Here is a 13,681-nt window from a genome sequence, read left to right as displayed (position 1 = left end):
ACACACACCCTGGGGCCAGGGCAGAGGAGGCAGGCGACCTGACAAGCGGGCCTGTCACATTGGGCTCATCCCCCTCCTGGAAAGGTCCACTGGAAAAAGATGGCACAGCCTCACTCCTCACAGACACTCAGAGTTAATTACATGCTATCTTCTCAATTTATTTATCTCATACCAACCAGTCACATGCTGCTTGAACGCTTCTTCCTCCCGTGGATGCCAGAGCTTTTTGTCTGCAGAGAGAAATCAAATATCTATTGTTGGTATTTTTAGCCTTCCTCTCAGCTTCTCTCACTGGGGAGGAGTGGGAAGGGGGCGACATCAGAGTTGTGTTCCCAGCATTGCTAGGTGGCATAGGAAAGACGTCTGAAGCAGGGGCTCCCCAAGGGTCACAGAAAGGCAGATGGAAGTTAGGGCTCCTCATTAATTTCCACACAATTAGCATCGGATTTGCATGCAGCCTGACATCCCATACCGTCTATTTTCGGTTTCCACATTAGGGTTTTATTTTCGCTTCCCTAAAAGTTGTCATGTCTGCACTTCTCCTCCTCGATTTTCACCCACTCGTTTCCAATGACCTAGATCCCCCCCCCCCCACTACAGAGCTGAGTCTTACTCACAGCCCTTGAGGGATGGGTGAGGAGGCGGAGCCTATGGACCCGGAGAGGTGGAGCTAAACGCTAAGGAGACACTTGGATGAACTCACTTCCTCCTCTTCCATTCCCCAACCACTTAGGTGGATCCATTATCTCCAATTTTACAGACATCTTTGGGGACCAATGATATTGGATGAAATAGAGATGGCGGAATACCATTGGTTACTTCTGGAGAGACTGCTCTCGGCCCTCCTGATGGTGGGCTAGCACCTACAGGAGACTCACAGGAGTGAAGCCCTGCACACAAGCTTTCCGGGAGCACTGCAAGGCCAGGTCTGCCAGAGCCATAGAGTTCTGGGTTCATAGCCAGCTTTGGTGCTGACCCACGCTTCCATGGATTCATGCACACGGGCTTATAAGTTGCTTCTCACTCCCAACTGTTTCATCACACTGTTCTGGGTGCCGGGAACCAGATTTACACGGTCCCTGTCCCCATGGAATTCAGCCAAGCAGGCAGGAAGACAGGAGCTTTAAGCTAACTATCTGATAGCACTGGGAACAAGAGGAATGGAGGGGGCTGGGTACAGTGGTGCACACCTTTGATTCAGCACTGGGGGAGGCAGATGTCAGCTTGGTTTTCATAGTGAATTCCAGGCTATCTAGGGCTACATGGTGAGATCGTCTCTCAATAGTAGTAGTAGTAGTAACAGTAACAGCAATAGCAATAGCAATGGAGGGAAAGCCTGAGAACCGTGACAACACGGAGTGTAATGACTGCTCCAAAGAGGGGCATTGTGAACTGGAGGGTGTTGACTCCTGGGGGAAGAGAGTGGTGGCTGTCATGGTGGAAGACACCGAGTGCCTCTACTCTGTCATGGAATGTGAGCTAACTGATGTACATGGAGCCTTGGGCAGCGCTGACACATCACAGGTGGCCAGTCACTTTCAAAAGGAGTCATCAATAAGTCATCATCTTCGTCCCCCTTCCAGTACACTGACTTGGGGTCCTCGGGAGAAGGGAAGGAATTCAATGGAATTGTCACTCTTTCCGGGTATTCTCCTGTTCGCCTGTGGCACCGGGGTCTTCCTTTCTCTCGTGACACCTCTGTGGACCACTTAGGACCACTAGTACTGGGGAAGTCTCTGGGTCAGGCTGGGAAAGGCCTGAGATATCCTTTGAGAGTCCAGTTTCTTCAGTCTACCAAGGGAAGCTCCAGTGGAGAGAAGGGGAGAAATCTCTTTCCAAAGCATCCTCCCTGCAGAGCACAGGGCCTAGAATTCTGTTACCGGCTGAGAGCTAAGTCAGGCCTGCCTTTCCTCCCAGCCTGGCTTGCCTGTGGTCAGCTACCTGGATGAGCACTGTGAAAGACAGGCTTACTCACTAAGAGGAAGTCTCTGAGAAAGGGAGCTGGTCAAAAGGCTGGCAGCCTCTCACCCTCCCCACCTTTGAAAGGTACTCGCCAGGCCGAGACCCCTGCCTCCCTATTTTAAGTAGAGAAGCCACCTATACACAAAAAGCCACCAGTTGTGAGGAGCTGAAGGCTAGAAACTCGAAAGGATTTAATGTCCCCCAAAGGACTCATTGTCCCCAAAACAATCAGAATAAGGAAAACTCATTTTCACCCAGACAATGTGCTATTTATATAAAGCATCCAATTTCTTTTTCTTGCACCCTTCCCCCCATGAAATACCTCTGACTGAAATTTAATTTATTTCTTTGGAGGAGCCATAAGAATCCTCTGGAAATGAGAGATCTAATTAAGTTACGGTCTCTCTAGCTTAAAAGGCTTGTTTTGGAGAAGGTTCAAAGGGAAAGAGTGGAGGGAGATAATGGAAGGTTTGAGTGTGATAAGTCTGCAAGAAAGGTTAAGGAAACCCCAACAGTTCTTTCTGGGGGAGACGAGAGGGATGGATTTCATTCCGTGGAAGGCATCACATTTAACACACCCCGTCTATCGAGGGTCAGCTTTGCTGGCTACAGCACAAAGGGCCGTGGGCCACGAGAGAGAACTTTCTAGAAGAAATATGTGTTGAACCTTTTAGAACCTTTCTGTTTTAGATTTATTTTTACTTCATGTGTATGTTTTATCTGCATGCATGTATATGTACTACGTTCACGCCTGGTACCTGCAGAGATCGGAAGACTGCATTGGATCCCACAGAACTGGAGTTATGGATGACTGTGAGCCAGCATAGAAATTAAGAAGCATCTGGTCCTCTGGGAGGGCAGCAAATGCTTTTACCTGCCTGGCTACCTCTCCAGCTCCCCCTTCCGAAGACCACTCGCAGGGGTTGGTGCTCTCCTTCCATAAGGGATTAAACTCAAGTTGTCAGGCTTCGTAGTGAACACCTTTACCCACTGGTCCTTAAATGGATTTCTAAAGGTTTCTAGAAAGTATTTATATGCCTGAAGCAGAGGAGTGAAATTCCCTAGGAAGGGAAAACCCCATTCCTACGGAGCCTAGAGGCCCAAAGCAAGCTGGTTACAATGCGGATTGAGCCTGTTCCCAGAACTCTGCCCACAGAACAGACAGACACGGAACAGTGGCAGAAGACTTCCAGCTCTGCTCAGCTGCAGAGCCAGTTGCCATAGAGCGCCACCCCCACGGCCCACCCCCTGGGGCCAGCGCCAAGGGCAAGTGGGAGTGTGCCGAGTACAGCCAAGCATCTGCTCCCCTCAGAGCAACTCAGGGGCTGCAGAGGGCTGAGACCTCAGCAAAGAGAGAGCGGCCCCTTCAGCCTGGAGAGTCCAGTCCGGCCCTCGAGTCTCAGCGGGGCACTGCTGTAGGATGGCCTCACCTGAGACCAGGGGGACAACCTGTGAGTTCCTGACACTCTGTCACACGGTCCATTCCGGTCCTAACTCACATCTAACATTCATTTGTAGCTGACTATGAGAGACTAAGGAAAGAGATGAACTCAGGTGACACAGAAGCAAAGGCTGATGAGACAGATCAAACAGGCCACTGTGAAGGCCCTAGTCACTGGGAGGAACCAGTAGTGTCACAGCAGACACCTGTGGTCTGCTCTGCTGGGAGTCCTCCCCTCTTCCCAGCTCCCAGGAGCTGCACATCTTTGGGTGTGGAGGTTATGCCCCAAGGTCATGCTTTAGAAGGAGGTTTACAAAGTACCTTTCCCACTGGTTGGCTTGTGACAAACAGCAACAGCAGCGTCTGTCTCCCTTCTTTCCCCTTCCTTCCTCCCACCTCAGTCCTTCTCTTTCTCCTAGGCTCTTCCCTTATTCCTTTCTGCTTTCCTCCCATCCCTCCAAATCCAACACCCCCGCCTGGAACTCTGCAGGGAATCAAATGAAAGTGGAAGCCAAGCAAAGGTCTGCAGTGCTGCCTTCTGATTGGTGGGCATCTTTGGGGGCCCACACCCTCTGGTTTCCTTGGCCGAACCAGGCTGGTGTGATTTCCAGACACCACAAGGTACCCTGCTCTCAAGTCCCTCCCAGACTACATACTCCACATTACTCCGAGCCAATGGTTCTCAACCTTCCTAGAGCTGTGACTCTAACACAGTTCCTCATGCTGTGATGACCCCAATCATAAAATTACTTTGTTGCTACTCCATCACTGCAATTTTGCTACTGTTATGAATCATGATGTAAATATCGATGATGCAGTACATTTGATATTCAATCTACAGGCTGAGAACGGCTGTGAAGGCACCATGCTAAGCTGGAAACGCAACCATGAGAGATCTTGGGTGTTTTGAGGGAAGCTGCAATCTTCTCCCACCCTTGGGTACCATGTTCGCCACAAGCTCAAGCAGCGTAATCACTGGGACTTGACTGGGATCCCCTATTTTCTTGCCCTGCGCACGGAACCCCTCAGTTGCTACCCTGGTTCTATGGAGTGTCGCGGGCTGAGACCCTCCTGCTAGTTCAGGTCCCTTGAAAGGAACACCTATCAGGGCCTGCAGGATGTGCAGAGGAAGAAAGCAATGGCCTTGCTGGCAGATAGTTCACACAGCGAGAGACATGCAAGAAGAAAAACAAAAGCAAAAACCAAACAAAGGAAAAGGGTTTCTCAGAGATGAACATGAACGGCTGTGGCTGAGGAGGGCACTGTGCCAAGGAGCTCAGATAAGGGGGAGTCTGCTTCTACAGTGGGGAGTCACGCACTCAGGCTACCCTAGGATAGCATATTAAACGCAGAGATGCCGGGGGCAGTTTTAACGTGCTTTGAGGAAAACAGTGATGGTCTTCATTCACTGGACGCCACACAAGCTGCCAGCTCAAGGCAGCCACATTCTGAGCATCGGCTGTACCACATTCCCTCAGCCTTCATCTCTGTGCAGCTGGAGTTCTGACAATTGCTATAAGACAGAGTGAGGACCAAACGAAGAACCACCAGGAGGTGACAGCAGCAGAGGCCAGAGAGTTGTGCAGTGCTTAATAGATAGATCCTATTTCTCATCAGTGCCCTAAGCAGTCCGAGTTCCGTAGAGGCCTCATAGATAAGTAAGCAGGATGTCCAAAGGTACGGGTGCTGGAAAGGGTGAGGTGCTTCGCAAAGCTGTCTTGCCATTGCAAGACATTGAATGCTGAGGCCATGGTGGAGACAGATCTGAGGGAGAACACAAGAGAGAATTCTGACAGCTGTGGGGCAAGGATGACGGGCCAGGACTTCAGAGTGTATTCTAAAATAATAGCCAGGCCAGGGGTCACGAACAGACAGGCTGTGGAGTTTGCTGTTAGACATCCAGTACCTGAAACTTTGCTTCTCAGTTTGCCCGTGACTACTCTCTGTCTGTCTTTTGAGTTACAACTGACACCTAATTTCCTGTCCAGGGATGATCTTCTGCTGTTAACTGAATGACAATGAAGGTTAATAAACACTGAACACACCCCTAACACAGGAGACAGGTTGGCCCAGCCCTGAGGCCCTGTGGTAAGCCATGCCTTCAGAGGTAGAGCTTATGACTCAGCTGCCCGACACCAGCAGGAAATATGCAGAACGCATTCCCTCAAAAGAGTAGAACCTTGATTCAGTGAACACAAAACGAATTCACTGAACTTCTCAACTGCCGACTAAGTCACCCTTATCCAAAATGCAGGGGGATCAGAAGTGCTTCTGATTTTGTAGCATTTGGCTTTGAGGGTACGTGCATAGACTAATGGTTGAGCACCATAAAGCTGAAGAAGACCTGAAATGCAAAATGGTTGAAACACAAAGCATCATGGTATTCAGAGGGGTGCAGAATATGTTTAATGCCTTTTGGATTTCAGATGTGGGGCTTAGAGACGCTTTTCCCTACTGCGCCGTAGACCACTCTGAGTAGCTCTTAGACAGAAATAGTCTCAGCCCCTGCCCCCACCCCCTTCTTTGTGCTCCAGTTGTCTGTTCAAAAGAGAAGAGAAGACACAAGGGCAAGTGCAGAATCCTCCTAGTGGATAAAATGCCCTATATAACCAGAATTAAATTAATTATATCTCTTCTCCATGTTGCCAAGACAACAGTACATTTTAGAAATATTTAATATGAACTCTGAGATGTAAAAGAAAAATTCTCCACCTGCAGGATCGCAATTGTTAAGTTTTTTTTCACATCTAACACATTTAATTGAATTAAAATATGGCCCATTTAATCAGAGGACTCTTTGCTCAAAATCAGTTTAACAGCCTGTGACATTCTGGGCAAACATAGGTGGAGTCAATTCTGTTTCTCAGGAGAGTCCAGAAATACAGTGAAGCCCCTGGTGCTGTAAGGGACAACGGAGAGATACATTCAGAGCATCGTCTGTGTGAAACAATGGCTTTTCTGAGGGCCTCACTTATCCCAGGCAGGTCTACAACTAACTGTGCAGCCAAGGATGACTTTGAACTTATGATGCTCTTGGCCTGTCCTTCCTGATGGTGAGAGTTTAGGATATGCGATCAAACAGGTTTTATGTATGTCTGTATAGGTTTTTTGCCTGCGTGTACATAGGTGTACCATATGTGTGCCTGGTGACCACAGAGGCCAGAAGAAGGAATCGGATGCCCAGGAACTGGAGTTACAGATGGTTATGAGCTACCACGTGGCTGTGGGAATCCATTTGTGGGGTACTGGGCCTGGAATCCAGGGCTTTGTGCATACAAGGCAAACTCACAGCCACAAAATAAACTCCTTTTATTTTGGAGGTGGCTTTTAGGCAAAAACGTCAGGGGCATGGAGGAATAGTGGGCGGGGCTGAGCATCTGTGCTGACCCGGGGCAGCTCAGCATTGTGCCTGAGGCTGAGAGCCACCTTGAAAGCAGAGGAATCGGGCTGACCTTCCAATGTTTTTTTCTCTTTCTGGTAGAAAAGTAGGATTGGGGAAGTGGGAAAGACTTTACATCTCACTGAGTACCGTTACAAGCTCCTGACAAACTACAGGTTGTCTGCCCCTCCTGATATAGGAGAGAGGAAGTTGCCCCAGCACAGTGAAGGGACCATTGCTATCCCGAAGCTCACCAGGGACACTGGGGGCTCAAGACAGGAACCTTCACACGTCAGACGAAGTCTTTGTTGCTGTAACGTGCTGCAACAAACGTGCAGATGATGTCTGAGGTGGTGACAACGACAGCTGAGCTTGGTCGCCTTGTAAGTTGCTAAGTGAGGGGCTTGGATGGTAGTGTAGTTAGTACTTGTAGCGTGAATGTAAAGGCTCAAAGTAGAACCCTAGAATCAACGTTTAAAAACAAACAAACAGGGCTGGAGAGATGGCTCAGAGGTTAAGGACACTGACTGCTCTTCCAGAGGTCCTGAGTTCAATTCCCAGCAACCACATGGTGGCTCATAACCATCTGTAATGAGATCTGGCGCCCTCTTCTGGCCTGCAGGCGGACATGCAAGTGGAACACTATATGTAATAAATAAATCTTACCCCCTTCCCCCCCCAAAAAACAAAACAACAATCAAGCAACCAAAACCCCCAAAAGGCCAGCCATAGTGCTGCCTGTCATCCCAGAGCTGTGGAACACAGACAGCTGGGATTCTTTGGGCAGCCAGCCTAGCCTACTCAGTGAGTTCCAGGCCAATCAGAGGCACTGTCTCAATAAACAAGGCGGATGGCTTCTTAGAAACGACACGTGAGGTTGACCTCTCCTCATCACATGTGTGTATACACATTCTTGTATATCTACAAACACACACCTACATGTATCTAAAAACACACACACATACACACAAACCAAGGGATGTCCAGATCAATGTATTAACACCACAATCCTTACCCAAGGGCACCCTGGTGGACAGAGCCAGGATTCGAAGATGTGGGAGTGTGCGCTGGGGAGGCTTATTTGTGATCTGTACTGCAGAGACAAGGCCTACGAGTGGAAACTGTAGCTGCTCAGCCAGCTGCAATGGAATAATCTAGATTGGGCAGTGGTTGCCACAGTGGTCAGTGAATTACAGACACTTCTAGTCTGTTAAACTTCCTCTTGCAAGGTACAACTCGCCGCAAGAACAAAATGGTCACTCTTCCAAAAACACAGGTTGAAGCATCCCTTATCGCAAACTGCCAGATTACAGAGGTGTTTTTCGGTTTGGGGGATGGTTCTTTGCACAAACGTGGCTGGGTTCCCGCTGTGTTCATGGCTCTGTTTTGTTAGGAACAGCCCCTGCCCAGCTGAGCACACACTCCTGTTGTTATATTTTTGGTTGTGAGCATAGCCTTTAACGGCTGAGCCATCCCTCCAGACCAGTCCCGTTGTTAATCACTGAAACTAGCAGCCCAGCGTTGGTTTACCCGAAACTTCCCTAATCTCTGGCCTTTTCTGGATGCAAATCAGTAGGCTGCCAGTTACCGCTTGTCATTTGTCATTCCCTTACACAGATAAAGGGGGTGAAAGGTTGTGTGGAGTTACGATGGCCTTTCAGGACTCTACTCTAATATCTTTTCTTGCCTATTGGGTTACCTAGCATCTCTATCTCTTTTTCCTTTGAGACAGGGTATCACTATGTAGTCTGTCCTGGAACTCACTGTGAAGACCAGGCTGGCCTTGAACTCAAAGATCTGCCTGACTCTTCCTTTCGAGTGCTGGGATTAAAGGTCCCTAATCAAAACATTTGCAATTCAAAATGTTCCAAAACTCCCCAAATTTTGAGCATCATGTCAAATCTTAAGAAAGTTGGAATTTGCTGGGCAGTGATGGCACACACCTTTAATCCCTGCACTCAGGAGGCTGAGGCAGGCAGAGCTCTCTGAGTTCAAGGCCAGCCTGGTCTACAAAAGCTAGCTCCAGGACAGGCTCCAAAGCTACAGAGAAACCCTGCCTCAAAAAAGAAAAACAAACAACAATAACAATAAAAAAAAAACCCCAAAACAAAAAGTTGGAATTTTAGCTTCTCTTAGGTTTTAGGTTTTACAGATTAAGGCATGTGAATAACACCTCCTGAGACAGGAATTGCACAGTCTAATCAAGTAGCCTCGGCAACTCTCCCCTTCCTGTCACTTACCCAAAGGACTTGCCTGAGCTGGCACCTTCAGGTCAAAGCAGGAGCCCCACTCACTGGTATGGGTGACCGGAGGCCCAGCCTGGGAAAGGGTCTTGACTGGTGGGTTACTAGTTCTGTTCTCTTTGTAGACTCATGGAAAAGTGATCGAAGAACTTCTCATTAGCCCAAGCTTGTTTAGACCTGCTCTAGACTCCAGCTGTATTCCGGGCTCAGTGGAGCTTGGCCACAGAGAGGGTGACGACACGGGGAACTTTAGAGTCAGTTTCTCTGGGCCTAAACCAAGCGGTTACCTTACAGCATCAGCCAAGGCTCTCCCTTCTCCCTGTCAAAACTGTGAGCACAACCAAGTCTCTTCTCAGCCGGGCGGTGGTGGCGCACGCCTTTAATCCCAGCACTTGGGAGGCAGAGGCAGGCGGATCTCTGTGAGTTCAAGACCAGCCTGGTCTACAAGAGCTAGTTCCAGGACAGGCTCCAAAGCCACAGAGAAACCCTGTCTCGAAAAACCAAAAAAAAAAAAATAAAATAAAATAAAAAAAAAAGACTCTTCTCAGTAGGAACAATGGGCAGGACAAAGACATCTGAGGGGCTGGAGAGACGGCCCAGCAGTTTCTAGCACTTATTGCTCTTGCAGAGGATCTGGGACCAGAGGTCTCAGAACCCACATGGTGGCTCACAACCATCTGTAACTCCAGTTCCAGGGGATCCAGTGCCTGCTTCTAGCCTTCCTGGGGACCAGGCACACACATGGTGCACATACGTAATACAGGCAAAAACACTCAAGCACACAAAAATAAACAAAAAATAAAATAAGTAAATCTTTCTTTAAAAAGGTTTTTATGACTCCACACATAAAAAAAAACACAAAATACAATGCAAAACAAAACAAAACAAAAAACCCTGCTTATCTAAAGGGGAGTAGTACCCTGGAACTATTCATTGTCTCTGTCTGTCTCTGTGTCATCTCTGTCTCTCTTTCTCTGCCTTCCCCCACTCCGTCCCCCTTTGTCTCTTTCTCCTTCCTCTTCCCTCCTTCCCCATCTCCCTTATGAGAATTGATTGCTTTTGCTTCATATTCATTGCTTTTGGACTGTCCTCTTAATGAAGGCTCAATCCCACCACAAACCACAACCAGCCCGCTTCCCCTCTCTTCTTTTGTCTTAGGATGGCTCCAAGGCTGGGCAGAGCACATGAATGTGGGAATGGGAAGATGGATGTAAACCCCACAGCCAAGATGACTGCAGGCACTTCAACAGCCAGACCCAGGATGCTCCCAGAGCAATCAACTTTTATGTAACCCCTGACCTCATCACCCCTGACCTCCCAGGCTCAGGGTCTCTCAGCATCACTGCCCATCGACTGAGACATCTGTTATCCTACCAGCTACAGTAAGAACTCTAGAGAGCCAGCCTCTTCTTCGGTGGGCAGTCAGAGGTCAAAGGAGCATCAGGCACCAGCTGATGACCAGCTAACAGCTATGCCCACCAAGAACGGGCAGCAGTGGAGTTAGCAAGGCCACCCGGCTAAGTTCAGGGACTGGCCGCGTTATTTCTGTTGTGAAGGAAAGCACCTGCAACCAGCACTAATTTGCAAGTGTCCTTTCCCCAGAGGGACATTTCCCAGTCTGGTGTTTAATTCTGATGCTTTCAAATGTGTGTGTGTGTGTGTGTGTGTGTGTGTGTGTGTGTGTGTGTATGAGAGAGAGAGAGAGAGAGAGAGAGAGAGAGAGAGAGAGAGAGAGAGAGAGAGAGAGATGAACAAGCCCACAAGAAGGTTGACAAAGAAAAGAATGATGTTTTCAAGGTATTTTGAGGTCCCCCCCCCCAGCCACCTAAGTAATGGTGACCCCTTGCCTGCAGGGAGCTTGCCATTGCTGTACCCTTTCCTTGACTTCTGAGGGAATCGTCTTTTCTATTAGGAGGGCCATTTCCTGGCTGTCCAATGGCATTTGCTTTCAGAAAGTCTGTCTGTGAGTCCAACCTTGTGAACTCACTATTCTCAAACTGATCCTGCCCTTCTGTATCTGGTCTCTCTTTCCAACACAATAAAAACGTTCATTTTTATCACATTCACACAAGAGAGTCCAGCTACTCACTAAGAACAGAGGTGGCTCAACCATACAAGCTCATCCCCAAGTCTTGGCACATGTCCCTGTGGGGTTTCCCCAGGGGGCTTTGAGAGGCCAGGAGAGAGGCCTGTCAATAAGCATCAACTGTAATGGGCAGACCCATTTCCGGCAGAGGAAATGCACCTAATGGAAGAAGATGTATTGATCCTGACGGCCTGTGTCAGAGTCAGGCTCCCAGCGGAGAGCCCTTTCAGTCAGCCCAGGGGAATGGCTGACTGGATCTCATAATGCAACGGCAAGCCTTTGGTGGTTGCCTATGAGGCCAGCTGATGGGGAGGAAAATGCACTGAACTTTTTCATAAAACTCATCAGCGAAAGAAAAAAGAGGAGCTATTTGGGGAATTAGGTATGCAGGCCCTCCTTAGAGAATTCCAGAGAGGTGAGGCTTCTTGTCCACAAGTCCTCCACCAGGCAGCCTTCTCAGGGAGTGGTTAGCAGGAAAAAATGTTGTTTAGGTTTCCAGGATGCTTATGTGGCAGGGCCCAGCAGCCCAGATGGGAGGCCTTGTTCCGTTCTTGCTAAAAAGAGCCAGGAGCTGTGTGGCCTCTGCTTCGGGGAGGCAGTGGTTTGCAATTGGGAAACCAGCCATTGGCCCATGGGTGGCAATGTCACAACCACACTTCCCCATGCTTTTAGGTGTCTCCGGCAATGCCTTTCCTCCCACACGATGGGGGTGGGGTCACACACAGGGACAGCTATGCTTGTCTATTGTGTAAAACGGGCTTGTTACTGGGAACCGAATTCTTCCTAGCTGGAAGACGACAGAAGGCAAGTTATTTCTCCCCAAGACTCAATTTCTGAATTTCTTAAGTGGGGGTAACCCTGCCCACTTCTTCAGGAAGGCTCACGGTTAAGATCAGGTAATGCGTTTGAAGAGCTCAGCGTGTTGCCTTGCATATATTAGACACTGAACAAAAATAACATCTGCACACAACGCCTGTGCCTATCAGCCCATCAATCTTCAGTTTTCCAAGGATAAAGGGAAGTTCCACACTAAGAGAAGCATTTCAAGGTCGGTGCTGAGTGACCCAGATTCCTTCTCAGCTGAAGCTATCTATAACTTCTGGAAAGGTCTCGAGAGTGTTTCAGATCTGGCAAGAGAGAAAAAGCTTTCTAGATAGCCCAAGGCAAGGGGCCACGGCGGAAACCAAACGGTGCTGGAGAACATGACAGAAAGTCTACTGAGAGGAGGATGGATGCTATGGCCTGGAGTAGCATTTAAGATTCAGGAGAGGGGCTGGAGAGATGGCTCAGTGGTTAAGAGCATTGCCTGCTCTTCCAAAGGTCCTGAGTTCGATTCCCAGCAACCACATGGTGGCTCACAACCATCCATAATGAGGTCTGGTGCCCTCTTCTGGCCTGCAGACATACACACAGACAGAATATTGTATACATAATAAATAAATAAAATGTTAAAAAAAAGATTCAGGAGAAAAGGGAGGAGTCACTGAGAGCTGTGAGTGGTGTTAAGGACAGGGGACAGTAACAAGGCCCACCCCCTCTATCATCCAGGACAGCACTGCAGGTGGGGGTGTGCCCAAGGACAGCTCTAAAGAGAGGCATGGGGGGACTGGGGAGATGTTCAGTGGGTAAAGGGACTGCTGCGCAAGCATGGGATCCCAGTTTGGACCCCACACACCCACATAAAAGGCAGGCAGTGTGACAAGTGTCTCCTGTCCCAGCACAGGGCGGCAGAGACAGGATGATCCTGTGGGCTCACTGGCCAGCTAGGTGAGCTGATCCGTGACCTTCAGGTTCAGCAAGAGACTATATATCCAAGACTAAGGATAGATTTGAGAGAGGAAGATGCGTGGTGTTGGCCCGGGGCTTCTACATGTACAGTCACGCAGCACGCATGCGTGCACACACACCTCGGATCTCCAGTCACTACAGCCTTCCTTACAGGGTCCTTACTTATCACACTGCGGAATGATGTCACACTGCTCACCAGCATAGCTTCTTAGAAAGAGGATGAGGGTTTCTAAGTTCAGTCCATTGCATAAGTTAAACTAGTATTATCTATCCCCCGGGGAACCTGCGGCTCAGAAGCAACTGCTGTCTTGCGCCAAGGAAGCCAGAGGCGCCATGACCCAGGAATGAGATGACAGATATTGCCATTCAGCCCAGTACCCTGACCACAGCAGGTGCTCAATAATATAAGGTCACAGTTCCCACTCTATGACTCTGTTCACTATAGGGACTGGCTATTTCTGCAGGCTTTCCCATCCTTTTCTGTGGAGGGGTTTCTGAGTGTAAGATGTAGGTTAATTTTTAACCAGCCTTTGTGCTCAAGGTCACATTTAAGGTGTCCATCTCTGAAGTCTCATCAGTAAAGGTGGTTTTATTTCAGGTTCTATAGAACATCACGGAGACCAGGCTATCCCGGAGGAACTGTGTCTGTTCCGAGAGTCATGCCAACCCTACAGAGGACAGCCAAGCTGATCTGGGAGGGAAATGTTTCCTGAATAATAAAGACTGTCCTGTCCCTACAGGGTGCTGGGGAGAATGGGGGTGGTGGGGGGTGGTGAATGCGG

The 13,681-nt window shown here is 48.9% G+C and overlaps 1 protein-coding gene across 2 annotated transcripts in view; it reads right to left on the bottom strand.

Moving 5' to 3' along the window:
• Ubash3b (ubiquitin associated and SH3 domain containing B) overlaps positions 1–13,681 on the bottom strand; it is a 145,385-nt gene that overhangs the window by 38,973 nt on the left and 92,731 nt on the right. Inside the window, exon 2 of one of the 2 annotated variants that reach the window (XM_075966278.1) lies at positions 177–230. In XM_075966278.1, coding sequence (XP_075822393.1) covers positions 177–230 — 54 coding nt within the window. Of the gene's footprint in view, positions 1–172; positions 231–13,681 lie in introns of both variants that reach the window. The other variant, XM_075966279.1, reaches the window with a different exon arrangement.

This window comes from Microtus pennsylvanicus, chromosome 3 (genome assembly GCF_037038515.1).
Source record: "Microtus pennsylvanicus isolate mMicPen1 chromosome 3, mMicPen1.hap1, whole genome shotgun sequence".
Taxonomy (NCBI): domain Eukaryota; kingdom Metazoa; phylum Chordata; class Mammalia; order Rodentia; family Cricetidae; genus Microtus; species Microtus pennsylvanicus.
The sequence above is the reverse complement of the archived record's forward strand: the minus strand, read 5'-3'. Positions and strand labels throughout refer to the sequence as shown.